The sequence below is a fragment of the Hyaena hyaena genome, unplaced genomic scaffold (genome assembly GCF_003009895.1).
Source record: "Hyaena hyaena isolate Hyena2069 unplaced genomic scaffold, ASM300989v1 scaffold_621, whole genome shotgun sequence".
Classification (NCBI taxonomy): domain Eukaryota; kingdom Metazoa; phylum Chordata; class Mammalia; order Carnivora; family Hyaenidae; genus Hyaena; species Hyaena hyaena.
This window is the reverse complement of record NW_024081249.1, coordinates 663,398-680,202: the sequence shown is the minus strand read 5'-3', so window position 1 is coordinate 680,202 and position 16,805 is coordinate 663,398. Positions and strand designations below refer to the sequence as shown.

At 35.5% G+C, this 16,805-nt stretch overlaps 1 protein-coding gene and 1 pseudogene across 1 annotated transcript in view; both read left to right on the top strand.

Moving 5' to 3' along the window:
- Positions 1 to 16,805, top strand: part of TOGARAM1 (TOG array regulator of axonemal microtubules 1) — an 87,156-nt gene that overhangs the window by 44,520 nt on the left and 25,831 nt on the right. Inside the window, exons 9-13 of the mRNA XM_039257433.1 lie at positions 1,363 to 1,512; positions 5,437 to 5,535; positions 6,914 to 7,089; positions 8,006 to 8,159; positions 13,277 to 13,430. Of these exons, the coding sequence (XP_039113364.1) occupies positions 1,363 to 1,512; positions 5,437 to 5,535; positions 6,914 to 7,089; positions 8,006 to 8,159; positions 13,277 to 13,430 (733 nt within the window). The remainder of the gene's footprint in view (positions 1 to 1,362; positions 1,513 to 5,436; positions 5,536 to 6,913; positions 7,090 to 8,005; positions 8,160 to 13,276; positions 13,431 to 16,805) is intronic.
- On the top strand, positions 892 to 997 carry LOC120248960 (annotated as a pseudogene).

Genomic DNA, 16,805 nt, shown 5'->3' with positions numbered 1-16,805 from the left:
GTGCTTTTTACTCTTCAGTCTTCTGTAGCCCATTTGCTAACAGCTACGCCTTTCCCCACAATCCTGTTTTTATTAAAAAACCCACAACAATATTAATAACAAATTGTATTTTGTTATTCCTAATTAATGGTATTTGTAGGAGCTATATATATTAAAATGAATGGTGACTCAGATGTCTGTTATGTAGGATTTTCCATTAGTACGTATTTTGTAGTTTTAACAGCTTCAAAGTATTATTATAGGGTAATCTGTTTAAACATTAAAATGTAGATTAAAATTTTTGGTATTTGTTGAAAGGACACCCATGTTAGGGTTTTGATTTTATTTTTAATTAGGAATATAACATTATGCTAGGCATTATGCTAAGCCTTTAGCATATATTTTCTTCACTTAATCCTTAAAACCATCCTGGAAGAAGTAATACTATTATCCCCATTTTACAAATGAGATGAAGTGTCTTGCCCAGGTTCTGTCAGTGGTTTAAGTGGCAGTGCTATGATTTAAAGCCAGGAAGCATGATTCCAGATTCTGAGTTTAGTCACTGTGTAGTGTGTTGCTTCGCCAGCCAGACCAGTACTGACCCAGTACACAGAGTAGGAGAAAAGAGATAGAAAATGTCTCTCAGGATATAGCTTACAAATTCTAGATTAAAAAAAGCTTCTTTTTGCAAGAGAAGGAATAACAGAATAACAGAATCTTAACTGTAGAGAACAAACTGATGGTTGATGGAGGGAGCTGGGCAGGGATGGGCTGGTTGGGTGTTGGGTATAAAGGAGGGTGCTTGTCATGATGAGCTCTGGGTGTTGTATGTAAGTGATGAATCTCTAAATTCTACACCTGAAATCAATTTTACTGTATTGGTAACTGACTAGAATTGAAATAGAAAATATAAGCTTTGCGCAGTGGCAGTATTGTAGCCAATGAGGTTTATCTGAGGTGCAATTATTGCTAACTGAAATAGAAAATACAGATAAATTTTTCTCTTTTTGCTATAAAGTTTTAAATGTCACTTAAACACTAAATGTCATATTTTAAATATATATATATATTTTTCAAGCACTGAATTTTGTATTTCATTATAATTTTTAAATGGTTGTAATTTTAAAACATGTTTTATAAAATGTTTTAGATATAGATTATAATAAATGTTTTTTACTGCTAGTAAAAAGTATTACAAAATTTAAAATAAGATAAAAGCCTTTAAATTACTGTAATGTTATAATTTCTAATATTATGTTACTGACATTTTTAAAAGTCTAGGAGGCAAGATAGATTCAGAGAGGAGATATGTACCTGTCTATACTATTGCTTGAAACACAGGTAATATTTTTAATAAATGTTTTTATGCATTTTATTTTATAGAGATTACAACGTCTAATGTAAGCATAATTGGTCAACGTATGAACTATGGGTTTGGATGTGGTGATTTTGAAGATGATAGGTCCCATGACATTTCACCTAGTGCTTTCAAAATACAAAATAAGGAACACCCAAGACATAAACATACAAAAGGTTAGTAAATTTCACAAGTTAATTTTTAAGATTACATATCTTTAAATTCTAAATTAAATATCTCAGAATTCTCCCTAAGCATGCCAATAAATAAAAATTAACTGAGATTTCTAAGTTTTGAGATTTTTCTTTTTCCTCCTCTGATGTGTTATTGATTGAATAATTTTGCCAAATAGAAGAGCATACAGGTTCATGTATGGTTGATGAACTTGTCGGAGAAGCCAATGCTGGGAAGCGACCACCCAAGAGGTTAAAACTAGGGAATCTCTGCTGATCTCAACCCCCTCAGATCACACACATACACACACACATTTTTTACAAGACATTTTACCGCTAAAATGGGGGAGATAAATCATGTGAATAAATAAATCCCAGATGCCTACTTAGGTTGTAACCAGGGAATAAAACTGGAGAAACAGGAATATAGTTTCCTGTCATCAAATCTGGAAAGACTTCTTTGTCATCACTAACCATTGCTAAGAATTTACATTCTCTATTGTTTTTCTTTAAACTTAGTATAGCAAGTAGCTCCTCTGTGACTGCTCTCCATTTTTTTCAGAGACTTATTATAGCTCCATTTAAAAATTTCCCCTTAGGGTAAAGAGAAAGTGGGTTTTAAAAGTATAAATATTTAAATAGAATAATTAGAATTCACTGTATTTGTGTTTAATCTACTAGTAACTGTAAGGAGCTGTCATTTTTTTTTGCATGTAGCAACTAATTGTAATAAGATCAACTTTTGTTATTTCTGTTCATCTGAAATCATATGTATGTGCAGGCAGTCAGGCATTTTAGAACATGTATATTTTTTGTGGAAATAAATTGAGTAAAAGGAAGTTGCTTAGCAGCTTTTTCTTCTTATTTTTTTGGGAAATTTTTAAGTTTCATCCATGATGTACTTCAATATGTCTTCTTTGTGGATGGTTTCTTCTTGTTTTTATAAAAGAAAATGACAAGGGTTTTTTTTCATATTTACTTACATATTATATTTATCATGTAAATATAATCAGTACAAAAATACTTTTCTTCCTAAAAGAAACTCATACCCTAACATATATTTTTTTAAGTTTGTTTATTTTGAGAGAGAAAAAAAGAGAGAGGGAAGGAGAGGATCCGATGCAAGTTTGAACTCACAAAACCATGAGATCATGACCCCAGACTAAATCAAGAGTCACATGCTTAACTGACTGAGCTACCTGGTGCCCCCCAACATATAATTTTTTAATTTTTTTAAAAGTTACTTTGAAATAATTGCTGAATATGTTCATTTACTACTAGAGGCATCCTTTTTGGGCAGCAAAATAAAAAAAAATATCTCTTGGGGTGCCTGGGTGGCTCAGTCAGTTGAGCATCTGACTTCGGCTCAGGTCATGATCTCATGGTTTGTGAGTTCAAGCCCGATGTCTGGCTCTGTGCTGACAGCTCAGAGCCTGGAGCCTGCCTTGGATTCTCTGTGTGTCTTTCTCTCTCTGCCCCTCCCTCGCTTGTGTTCTTTTTTCTCAAAAATAACTAAATAAACTTTAAAAAGTCTTTAAGTATATCTATATCTTTTGAACAGCAGTTATTTCTATGCCAGAAAATTACTTTGCACTCGCACTTCCAAATCTAAACCAAATACCTGCCCCATCTGTTCATTCAACGAGAATAAACATGTTCAGAAACCAAACTTATGTTCCTTTCCAGACCTGCTCTTCTTCTTTTCTTCTTTTGTTATCATTTTATTAGTAGCATTACCATTTTCCAAGTTACGGGGATTTGTAACTTTACAGCCATCTTTGTCTTCTTCTCCTTACACTCCAAGTTCAGATAATGACTCATCCTACTAGTTCTTCTGTTTAATCTCAGCCTTTGTTACCTCTTCCCTGGATAATTACAGTAGCCTCCTGATAAGACATCTTGCGTTTTATTTCATCCCGTTTTTACTCCAGGCTGCAGACTCTTCCAGAATTATCTTTTGGAAGTATAGTTACTATCTTTTCCATACTCAAAACCTTGAGTGGTTCCCTATTTCCAACAGAATAAATTTCCTGTTCTGTAGCATAATTTTTATAGAAATTTTTTAATGTTTTATTTGTGTGTGAGAGAGAGAGAGAGAATGTGAGCAGGGGAGGGTCTGAGAGAGAGGGAGACACAGAATCAAGCAGGCTCCAGGCTCTGAGCTAGCTGTCAGCACAGAGTCAGATGTGGGGCTCGAACCCACAGACTGTGAGATCATGAACAGAGCTCAAGTCGGCCGCTTAACTGACTGAGCCACCCAGGCGCCCCTGTAGCATAATTTTTAAGTCTCTTAATAATCTTGCCTCAACTTCACTTTCTTGCATTATCTTACTCCTTTTTTCATTCCCCATGCCCTGGCATTCTTAATACTAGAAGTTTTCTGAGTTTTTGCATATGCATTGGCATAGATATCCATTTCCAATCTTGATGTGTTCAAATCATGTCTGCTTTTTGAATACTGGCTTAAAACCTATTTCTTTAGAAAGCTTTCTCTACTTTACTAGGCTGGAGTAGTATGAGTTATTTAAAAGGAAAGATACTGTCATCTTTATATTCCTGTTACGCTTTTCATGTAATGGTGTTCAATGTCACATGTCAAATGAATGGAATGATGATGAGCCAGCCCAAACTAATAGTGTAGCCTTGGGCACAGTCACTCAAATATTGCATCATCAGATAGTCAGGTTAAAGTAAATATTGAGTGCAGTGCTGAAGGGAATAAAAAGACGTCCAGAAGAAATATTGGCAATGAGTGGCTTATGTGAATGGATTCATTTTGCAGGAAACCTCAGATGGTTTTAGGATTAGCTTTCAGAACCTCTTCTTCCTGTTCCACTTCTTTGCTGGTTGTTCCTTTCAACCTGCCCCATTTTCTGGCATACTAATATAGAGCCCCAGTTAATGACTTGAGAAAGTGATTAATGATAGATGCTTAGAGTGTTAGCAAACTAGATTTTATGAGTTAATGTTTTCTCTTTCTCTATTTGGATGAGTGAGACAGAAGGGACAGAAAGGTTATATAAGGATAGTTTATATGTCAAGAGTCTTAATTTATTTTTTCTTTGTATTTTTGAATTGAGACTCACTGAGCAACATGTCTTCAGCATTTGTTTAGGAGAAAGTAATAGAAAAACTAAAAGTAACATTAAAAATGACTAGTTACATCAGCATTTTTGATAAACGAAGTTAAACTAAAAGATAACATGTTCTTTATATCTTTCATCATGAGATTTGTCTAATTATTCAGTTATCTCTTGACAGACTATAGATCTTATGTTTTTGGACTATTATTGAGCAAATTGTTCCATTTACTGAGATTTGCTTTCCTTTGTCACTAAACATTTTTTGAGGCTACCTATTGTTTCTATTAGTTGACCCCAAATTATGTTTTGCTTTTCATTTTTTTCTGCCTTGTAACAATCATCTAACATATATTTACTGAATACCTACTATGTGCCATACTAATAGGCAATGATAATCAAAATTCAATATAGGTTCTATCTCCATAGACCTTATAGTCTAGTAGTAAAGAGAATAAGTACATTATCACAAACCACAGTGAAAGATAATCTAGAAAATTACAGAATGCTGTGAGATTGACTTAGTCTGTTTTCAGGAGTTAGAGGCTTCCTTCATGGTTATCCCTTTGTTGCTCGATTATCATGCTGTGATTATTTTCTTGTACATCTTTCTTATTCTTAACCCTGGAATGTGTAAACTCCTTAAAGGAAGGAAGGTTTCTTTTCTCTCTACTGCCTAGCCCATACTAGGTATTTTAATTTTAAGTATTTATTGAACTAATAAGTAAGTGAATAAATAAATTGTAAAATCTGTATATGAAATTAATTTTGTTTTAAAAGGCCATGTTACAATATTCTAAAATATAAGAAAAATTTTAAAATATGGTTTTTTTGTTTGTTTTTTTAGCATTTTCAGGGCCATCATCAAATTTACAGCAAATTCCCAGTTTTGACTTCACATCCACAAATACCTTACCAGAAGACTCAGTAGTAGTTGTTGGAAAAGGTATTTCAAAGTTATTTAGCTTGTTAATCGTATGTACTCTTCACACATAAGCAAAGGGTATCATTAAAGACTAGAGAAGAGTGTGATTCAAGTGTGGATTAAAATTTGCTTTTTAAAAGATTATTAAATTGAGAGAATTAGAAGTGAGTACTTAGTTTTACATTTCTGTCTAGCAAAACTGCAAGAACTCATGTCAGCAATTTTCAGAGAGATGTATTAAGGGACAGCTGCAGTTTAGGTACTTCTAAGACACTTTTAGGATAGCTACGATAGTTTTATCATAGTTTAAGTTCAAATGACTCCTTATTTTTCAGCTTAGTAATTAATGTAATTTTATTATTTTCCATACAGAGTTTAGACCAGAATTAAGATTTGGTATATATTTTAGGGGGATTAGGGGAGTTTTGAACAACATATTTGCAAATAAACTCTTTTTTGGCAGAGACTCTCTTCTCTGCTACCCTTCCTGCTGCTACTTTGCAGTGTATTCAATAAACTTCTGACTCCTTTAAAAAACAACAACAACAAAACTGATTTGTTTTAGCTTTATTGAGGTTTAATTGATAAACAAAAATATAAAGTATTTAAAGTGAGAAAAGGATTCCCCCATTAAGTTAACATACCTCAACTAGTTTCTCTTTTAATCAAAAAGCTAGAATGTAAGGATAGACATGGAGAGTGCACATCTTATTATTGGTAAATACAATGAAATAGAATGAAACGGTTGGAGAGCTTTCCTAACTGTTTGCTTGATAGAATCTCATTAAGTTAATTTAAGGCTTTCAACTTACCCTTGAAAACTTAGTTTCCAGTATTCTTTCATTTGCCTCGTGCCCAACCAAAGTTATTCACTCAACATACATATTCCATACTCGTCTAGCTCTGTTCATGACATTCCCATCTCATAGGATGTCCTCCCTTCCTTCTTCACTTATCTGTCCCTCTCCGTTGTATCTTCCAATCCCAGTTCTAATCGTTGCTCCTTGAAATTATTTTAAACACCCAGTTCATACCAACCTTTCCTTCATGTGAATTCATTACAGCATGCAGTTCTCATTTAATATGTGAAATGTCTACTGATACCTCTTATATGGTTTTCCTCCCAGGGTATTTGTTTATATATATTTCTACATTTTATTTATTTAAATAATCTCTACACCCAACGTGGAGCTCAAACTCATAACCCTGATCGAGATTAAGAGTTGGATGCTTTTCTGACTGAGCCAGCCTGGCTCCCCTATATTTATGATTATTTAACCTGTTTTTCTTATCAACTGTAATGTTTACTTCTCAAAGTTAAGAGCCTTGTCTTATACTTTGTTATTAGAATGACATCACATAGATACTTAATGACAATTGGATGGTTGGTTAATTTCAGGTGTCTTTGGAAGTCCAAATTCAGCACCAGCAGCCTGCAGCCAATCAGTGATATCTTCTGTGGAAAATGGAGATATGTTTTCAGTTAAACAAAGCATTGAACCACCATCAGGGATTTATGGAAGAGCAGTCCACCAAAGTATTCCATCATACGTTGATGTGGAGAATGAAAAGGATGTAAGGTTACTTATAGATATTAGGATAAATTCAAACCTATATCATCAGATTTGGGGAGGTGAAAGTGTTTGGATTAAAACTTTTAAAATCTCAGTATGATAGAAATTTCTGATCCTTAATCATTTATTTATTTATTTTAAGTTTGTATATTTATTTTGACAGGGCACCTGGGTGGCTCAATCAGTTAAGTATCTGACATCACCTCGGGTCATGATCTTGCCGTTTGTGGGTTCAAGCCCTGCATTGGACTCTCTGCTGTCAGCACAGAGCCTGCTTCAGATCATCTATCTTCCTCTTTCTTTCTCCCCCTCCCTTGCACACGCACGTGCTCTCTCTATTAAAAATAAATAGACATTTTTTAAAAAGTTTATTTATTTAAGAGAGAGAGTGCCTGTGAACAGGGCAGGGACAGAGAGAGAGGGAGAGACAATCCCTGACATGGGGCTTGATCTCACAAAGCGTGAAATCATAACATGAGTTGAAATTGAGAGTCAGATGCTAAACTAACTGAGCCACCCAGATGTCCTGTGATCCTTAATCACTTAATTGATGGATTATTCATCTTTCCTAGCAAATATTCTCATTCTGTTTACTTTATTTGTATAATATATGTAGTACGTAATATGTGTGTGTGTGTGTGTGTGTGTAAAATGTACCTTATATATGTACATATTCAACAATTTTCTAGGATGCTCAATGAGTAACAGACTGGTATCCTCAGGCACAAATTTAGTTTAGTATTAGCACCACGTAATTCTGTGCAATATTAGAATTCCTGAAATAAGGACTAAGAAATGTGTATTTTATTTTTTACATATAGATATTTAATGTCCATATATAGTTGTCTGAGATGAAGATATTTATTTAAATGTCAAACTCCCTGAATACTTTCAAATATTTCAACTTTTTCATTCAGATTAAAGTTTCTATTTCAAAATCTACTTATGACAAGATGAGACAAAAGAGAAAAGAAGGAAAAGAACTTTATGACATTAAAGATTGTGAAAAAAAGGAACAGAATTCCTGGGAGCGAATGAAACATACAGGAACTGAGAAAATGACATCTGAAAGTAAGTGGAATTTAACTTTTGGTGTGTTTTTGAACCGATAATATTCTAAAGCTAGCATACCTGTGGTTTAATTGAGGACTAATAGTGGGATATCTTGAACTGTAATGCTGAAATTTGCAAGACCCAGTAGCTTCTATTATAATAAATATTAATTCTTTCTCATAAAAGGGGAATTGATTGTTTTTCTCCCTTCTAGACTTAAATATTTTTGGAGATGAGGTGGGAATATCAAAAAATGAGAGTTCCCCTTTAGAAAATACTGGCTTCAGCCCTCCATTGAAAGGAGGGACCTGTTTAAAAAGGTCACCGTCTTTAGCATTTTCAGATTCGGGTAGGTAACTTGTTTAAATATAAAGAACAATCTCACAAATGCTGGTTAAGATGGAGAGACCACATGTGCTTCAGTGCATTTGTGATGAAAGGAGCATTAAGCTAGTAGGAGTCAGTAGACAGACCTGGCTACATGAGTATCAGGCCTGTCCTTTAAATAACTTTGTGACCTGGAAATAGGCCTCAATTTTCTGTCACTGGAAATATCTGAATTATCTCAAAAGTCCGTATTAACTCAAAGATCTCCTCCATTCTCCCTTGCAAATATTCCTGTTTCACTAAAGAGTAGTATCCCATTTTATGTCAGGGGTTAAATGAGATTATGAAATTGGTTTATATTAGATCATGATTTTAATTTTTTTAATTGAAGGATAGAGAGACAGAGCGTCAGCAGGGGAGGAGCAGAGAGAAAGGGAGACACAGAATTCGGAGCAGGCTCCAGGCTCTGAGCTGTCAGCACAGAGCCCAACATGGGACTCTAACTCACAAATCACAAACCTTGAGATCATGACCTGAGCCTAAGTTGGAAGCTCAACCGACTGAACCACCCAGGTGCCCCTAGATCATGATTTTAAAAAATCATTGTGAGGGGCTCCTGGGTGGCTTAGTCGGTTAAGCGTCCGACTTACGCTTAGGTCATGATCTCGCGGTTCGTGGGTTCGAGCCCCGCGTCGGACTCTGTGCTGACTGCCAGCTCGGAGCCTGGAGCCTATTTCAGAGTCTGTGTCTCCCTCTCTCTCTGACCCTCCCCTGCTCACGCTGTCTCTCTCTCTCTCTCCTAGAAATAAATAAAAATATTTAAAAAAAAAATAACCTTTAAAAAAAATAAATAAAAATAAAAAAAATAAAAAATCATTGTGAGCGGGCAGCTGGGTGGCTCAGTCAGTTAAGCCTCCAACTCTTGCTTTCAGCTCAAGTCATGATCCTCATGATTGTGTGATCAAGCCTTGTGTTAGGCTCTGCGCTGGGTGTAGATCCTGCTTAAGATTCTTTCTCTCCCTCCCCCTTTGTTCCTCTCCCTCTTTCTTCCACTCTCTCTCTAAATATAAAATAAAATGAAATAGTAAAGTAAAATAAAAATAAATTTTAAAATAATTGTATTTATTCTTTATTCAGCCTACCATTCAGTCCTTACTAGGTTCTATTTCTTGCCAGAGTAGCTTCCATGTTTCCTGTGCAATTTTTAAAAATATTAAATAGGTCTTAAGATATAGTAGCGATTTGGAAACATCAGAAATTGAAAATGAAAAAACATATGAACTGTCATAAACATTAAGGATTATTGCTTATTATTTTTATTGTTTAATGTTACTGAAGAATAAACTGTCTAAACTGTCTTAAACATTTTAAAATTTATTTGGGGGCGCCTGCGTGGCTTAGTTGGTTAAGCGTCCGACTTTCGCTTAGGTCATGATCTCACGGTTCGTGGGTTTGGGCCCCGTGTCGGGCTCTGTGCTGACTGCCAGCTCAGAGCCTGGAGCCTATTTCAGAGTCTGTATCTCCCTCTCTCTCTGACCCTCCCCTGCTCATGCTGTCTCTCTCTCTCTCTCTCCTAGAAACACATAAAAATAAAAAAAATTAAAAAAAAGATAACAGAGATTTGAACTTGGGGCGTCTGTGGCTCAGTTGGTTAAGCATCTGACTTCAGTTCATGTCATGATCTCACAATCTGTGGATCTGTTGTCAGCACAGAGCCTGCCTCAGATCCTCTGTCTCTTTCTCTCTCTACCCCTCCCCTGCTTGAGCTTGCTCTCTCTCTCTCTCTCTCAAAAATAAACATTAAAAAAAAAGATTTAAACTAGATGAATGTCTGAATCTTCCCAGTTTTTATTTCTTTTATATTGTGAGAAGTTTAGAAAACTTTAAAGTTCTGTATTCTCAAAACTAATAATTGTTGAGAGTATGACTGTTGAGATGTTGACTTGTAAAATTAATGATTTTAAACATGTCCCTAAGAATACAAATCAAAACCACACTGAGATACCACCTCACGCCAGTCAGAGTGGCTAAAATGAGCCAATCAGAGAACTCTAGATGCTGGCGAGGATGTGGAGAAACGGGCACCCTCCTACACTGTTGGTGGGAATGTAAACTGGTACAGCCCCTCTGGAAAACAGTGTGGAGGTTCCTCAGGAAACTAACAATAGAACTCCCCTATGACCCAGCAATAGCACTGCTAGGAATTTACCCAAGGGATACAGAAATGCTGATGCATAGGAGCACATGTACCCCAATGTTCATAGCAGCACTCTCCACAATAGCTAAAACATGGAAAGCGCCTAAGTGTCCATCAACAGATGAATGGATCAAGAAGATGTGGTTTATCTATACCATGGAATACTACATGGCAATGAGAAACAATGAAATCTGGCCATGTGTAGCAACATGGATGGACCTTGAGGGTGTTATGCTGAGCGAAATAAGTCAGGCAGAGAAGGACAAATATCATATGTTTGCACGTATAGGAGGATTAGGAGGAACTTGACGGAGGAACAAGGGGGAGAACAGGGCGGAAATGGTGGGGGAAAGGGAGAGAGGCAAACTATGAGAGACTCTTGAATGCTGACAAAAACTGAGGACTGAGGGATGTGGGGGGGAGGGGGGGATGGGCATGGAGGAGGACACTTGTGGGGATGAGCACTGAGTGTGATGTGGAAACTAATTTGACAATAAACTATTTGTAAAAAATAAATAAATAAATCAACATGTCCCTAAGAACTAGTTAAATGTAGGCATTTGTGGTTGAAGCCTATTTGCTAGCATTCTTAAATTATTTCACTATTATTAATGTCATAAAATCTAGGGAGAGAAAAATCCACAAAACTTCTTACCTAAGTCATGAACAATGCTGGCTGCTACTGTTAACGGTAAGAAAAGAAGTACAGATAGTAGTAAATAATACACATTGATGAGGGACGCCTGGATGGCTCAGTCAGTTAAGCGTCTGACTTTGGCTCAGGTCATGATCTTACAGCTCCTGAGTTTGAGCCCCACATACTGACAGCTCAGAGCCTGGAGCTTGCTTTGAATTCTGTAGCTCCCACTCTCTCTGCCCCTCCCCCACTCATGCTGTCACTGTCTCAGTCTCTTTCTCAAAAATAAATAAAAACATTAAAAACAATAGTACACATTGATGAATACATTTATGATAGTTATTTTCTAGTGCCTAATATTACCTTTTTAAAAATATCTCTTAACAGTAAAAAGTAACTAGTTAATGTTTACCCTTTTACAAAAGCCCAGTACACATTTTATTTAAATCTTTTTGATCTTTTCCTTTCTAACATTTTCACTGCAGTTATCTTCCATTGTTCAGTGTCCCCAGGCCCATTACTCTGACACTCAAAGACAATGATTTGTTTCCCCAATATCTAGGGCAATACCTTACATCTGGAAAACGGTTGGTAAATGTTTTATTATGGAAGAAATATTGTTCTTATTACCACATATGGTCTTGGAATTTGTAATAGACCATTAATTCTATGCCAGTAGCAATAAATTAGTATTTTTGGAATTCATCTAGAATTCTATATCCAGATGTGATGAAGCTTCATTTTTAGTTGTCAGTTATATGGTAAAATAGGTATATATCCACATGTTTTTATGAAATGGGATCATAATGCTTCTTACTGATTTTTAGCTCTTAAAACTATACTTTATTATATGACTCAGTACTGAAAAAATCACTTATATGTTTGTATTTGATATAATTTGACAATTTTGTATATAAGAAGTGAAGTTTTAAATAGCTCTGGCAACTAGGTATTACAGATTTATTGAAGACTAAACTAGGTCGCCTGGGTGGCTCAGTTGTCTAAGCATCCAACTTCAGCTCAGGTCATGATCTCACAGTTATGGGCTCAAGACCCACATTGGGCTCTGTGCTGACAGCTCAGCCTGGAGCCTGCTCTGGATTCTATGTCTCCCTCTCTCTCTCTGCCCCTCCCCTGTTCATGCTCTTTCTCTCTCAAAAATAATAAGCATTAAAAAAATTATTGAAGACTAAACTAATTTCTGTAAGAAATATTCATAGAAGATATGGTATATATATATGGTATATATATATATACAGTGGAATATTACACATCAAAAAGAATGAAATCTTGCCATTTGCAGGGATGTGGGTGGAGCTAGAATGTATTATGCTAAGTGAAATAAATCAGAGAAAGACAAATATATGATTTCAGTCATATGTAGGATTTAAGAAACAAAACAGATGAATATTGGGAAAGGGAAAACAAAGAAAGAGAAGGAAACAAACCATAAGAGACTCTTTTTTAAGACAATTTTTTTTAATGTTTTATTTTTAATGTTTTTGAGAGAGAGTTAGAGACAGCGTGAGCAGGAGAGGGTCAGAGAGAGAGGGAGTCACAGAATCTGAAGACAGGCTCCAAGCTCTGGGCTAGCTATCAGCACAGAGCCCAATGCGGGGCTCAAACCCACGAACCGTGAGATCATGACCTGATCCGAAGTCGGATGCTTAACCAACTGAGCCACCCAGGCCCCACAAGAGATTCTTAACTATAGAGAACAAACTGAGTGTTGATGGAGGGAAGTGGGCAGGAGATGGGCTGAATGGGTGATGGGTATTAAGGCACTTGTCATGAGCACTGAGTGTTGTATGTAAGTGATGAATCACTGAATTCTACTCCTGAAACCAATATTGTACTGTATGTTAACTATAATTTAAATTTTAACAAGTATTCATAAACTCTAGTCAGAATATCATTTTGTTTTAGAGTTCTCTGCTGCTTTATTTAGTATGTTTTTGTTTTGCTTTGTTTTAGGTGAAGCATCTCCTGGAGCCATTCCACAATACAAAGAAAGGATTCCTTCTGTGACTCATAGTCCAGAAATAATGGATACATCGGAACTACGGCCATTTTCCAAGCCAGAAATAGCACTGACAGAAGCCCTGAGGCTTTTAGCTGATGAGGATTGGTAAGCTCACCATCCTTAACTTAAAACTAAGCTGAGTGCCAGAAGTGTCCTGTAAATTTTTTATTAAAAACTTTGAAATATTTCCTATTAAAATAGCCTTAGAAATGATTATTATAGTTTTTAGACTGAGGTTTTTTTAACTTCTTAATGTAATTGAACTCTAGTCCTAATAGCACACTATTAACCAGTTATATTGTAATTTATGTACCATAAGGACATAGTTTAGCTTTATTATGGATTACGTAAACCTTTTGTTACTGGAATAAAAATCTCACCATTTCTCCAAGTGTTTCTGTGTAAAATATATTGTATAACAACCCTGGAAATACTTACATGTTACTATCATAGCTGCAGCAGCCCCCCAGTCTGGCCCAGCTGGAGCGTTTCCTGGCTGCACGTGTCCCACCTGTTTCTTTCCCTCTCCTTCAGTATCTCTCTCTAGCCCTATCTAACATATCCTCTTCTACCACAGCATATTCATCAACATTAAAATGTGCTATATCTCCTACTTTTTAAAAGTCTTCTGTAAACTGCACATCTTTTTCACATTTCTTTTCTTCTCCTTGTTTAGCCAAGTCCTCTAAAAGGCCAATTCATTGTCTTTGGTTTTTCACTTCATATTTTCTTCTCAGCCTTTAATTGGCTCTCAGCCCTCTGCATCATGACCATCACATCACTAAAACTATGAAAATGAACATCTTGCTAAACTTACATTGGTTATTTGTTAGTGGTTATCTTTCTTAGCCTTTTACTAACATTTGACACAATTGACACTCCTTTCTGATTTCACCTTGGAAAATTAAGTCTCTTGACTCTTTTGTTACTTAGTATGTTCTTATTTTTTCTGTTTGAGTTCAACTGAGGCATGCTCCAGAACTCACTTCATTGGCATTCTCTGTCTACATTTATTCCATAGATCCAGGCTGATGATCATTTTCTAAAAGCCAGATAGTGAATGTTTTGGGCTTTGCAGGCCAGATGTCTCTGTCACAACTCCTTGACTTTGCTTTTGTAGTGTAAAAGCAGCCTTAGATAGTGTGAAAACAAATGGCTTTAGCTATGTTCCAATAAACTTTACTTATAAAAAAAATCTGATAGGGCCAGATTTTGTCTGTGAGTCATAGTTAGCCAACTTGTTTCCTAAATGATTACATTCAGTTACATAGCTTTAAATTCAGTGCATACTTTGATTCTCGTGAATGTTTGTCTGGATCCCAGATATCTTCTTGAGCTGAATTTATAATCCAGCTGCCTACTTGACACTTTCACTTTGATGCCAACAGACATTTTAAATTTAACATATCCAAAATAGAACTCTTGATTTCCACTTCCTGCCAAGATGTGTTAACAGACATTAGATTTTCCTACACATCTGAAAGAAATAAAGAAATTGTAAAAAATAAATGAAACAGTAGTTTTCAAAATATTCACCAGGCTGTGACAAATAGTGATCTCTGAGAGACGAGAAACAAGTAAGGTGAGCTCTACAGTTGCCCTGGCTTATTTTCTACAGAGTTTCCAGGTCACAGCTCAAAGAAAGGAAAACTCTGTAAATACCAGCAGAGATGGAAATGGGAGCTGGGAGTTTGAGGAGGCAAGGCAGAGTACCAGAGAAGATGGAGCTTCACAAAGAACTCCAGACTTTTAGAGGATTTTTCCCAAATATTTAACTGAGTCCTAGTCAGGGCATACATGTAAGAAAATTACCTGAAGCCAGAGCTACAATGAAGTTACAGGGAACAATCTCTGAATACTTCTTGTTCCCACCAGCATAGTGGAAAACCTCATAATTCACAGAGCACTGAGTAGAAACTCAGAAGAGTTTTGCTTCTTAGTGTGGTAAATTAAACTGTAGGCTAAAGACTGGTTTGGTTCTTCCTAACAAAGCATAAAAGCAAGTCCTAACATGATCAAACTTTTCAGATAATCTAACTCCATCCCAGAACAAAGCTCAAAAATGATTTAGGAATATAAAAATATCTCAGGTAAAATACATAATGTCTGACACCTAATTAAAAAATTACCAGGCATGGAAAACAGTGGGGAAATACAACCTATAATGAGAAGAAAAAAAAACAACAATTGAAACCAATCCAAAAATGATACAGATGAAAGGATTAGTAGACAGGGACATTATAGCCATAGTTATAATTCTATTATAATTCTATTATTTAATTCTATTCCATGTGTTAAAGAAACTGGAGGAAAGACATGAACAGAGAATCAGTGAGCTGGAAGAAAACTTGCAAAATCCCTTTTGCCATATAATGTAACATGATTGAGGGAAGTAATATCCCTTCATATTCACACTGAAGGGGAGGTTATTATCAGGCGGTATATGCCAAGGGGCAGGAATCATGGGTGCCGTCTTAGAATTATGTATTTCACATTAGGAATAAAAAGAGTCATTTTATAATGATAATGGTAAAGAGGTTAATTCATCAAGTGGTCTTGATTTTACTTACCAAATAACAGCTTCAGAATACATTAAATAAAAACTGATAGAACTGCAAAAGAAATAAATCCACAATTATGGTTGGAACTTCAACAACTCTCTCTCATTGATAGAACTACAAGAAAGAAAACCCTCTAGTAAAGATATAGAAGACTTGAATGACATAATTGACCAACTTGACCTAATTGGAATTTATAGAATTCTCCACCTAAGATAGCAGAATTTATATTCTTTTCAAGTCCACAAGGAACATTTAACAAGAAAAAATAATATTTTGGTGTCATAAAATAAGTAACAAATTTTTAAAAATGTTTTTATTTATTTTTGAGAGAGAGAGAGAGAGTACTAGTTTGGGAGGGATGGATCGAGAGGGAGACACAGAATCTGAAGCAGGCTCCAGACTCTGAGCTGTCAGCACAGAGCCCGACACGGGACTCAAACTTGTGAGCTGTGGAATCATGACCTGAGTTTAAGTCAAATGCTCAACTGACTGAGCCACCTAGACAACCCTAAAATAAGTAATTTAAAGGGATTTAGATTATACAAATTTTGGTCCCTGACTACAGTGAACTAGAGTTAAATTAGAAATTAGGAACAGATACCTGGAAAATCTCTAAGTGTTTTGAAACTAGCACACTTAGAAGCTACCCATGGATCTAAGAAGCAATCAAAAAGGGAAATTAGAAAGTATTTTGAATTTAATGAAATTAAGAATGAAACATCAAAAATTATGGGATACAGCTAAATTAGAGGGAAATTTATAGCACCCTAACACCTATATTACAAAAGAAGAAAAGATTTATGTCAGTGACCTAAGCTTTTACCTTAAACTAGAAACAGAAGAGTAGATGGAGCTCAAAAAAATAAAGAAAAGAAATAGTAAAAATAGCAGTAGAAATTTAAAAAATAGAAAACAGACG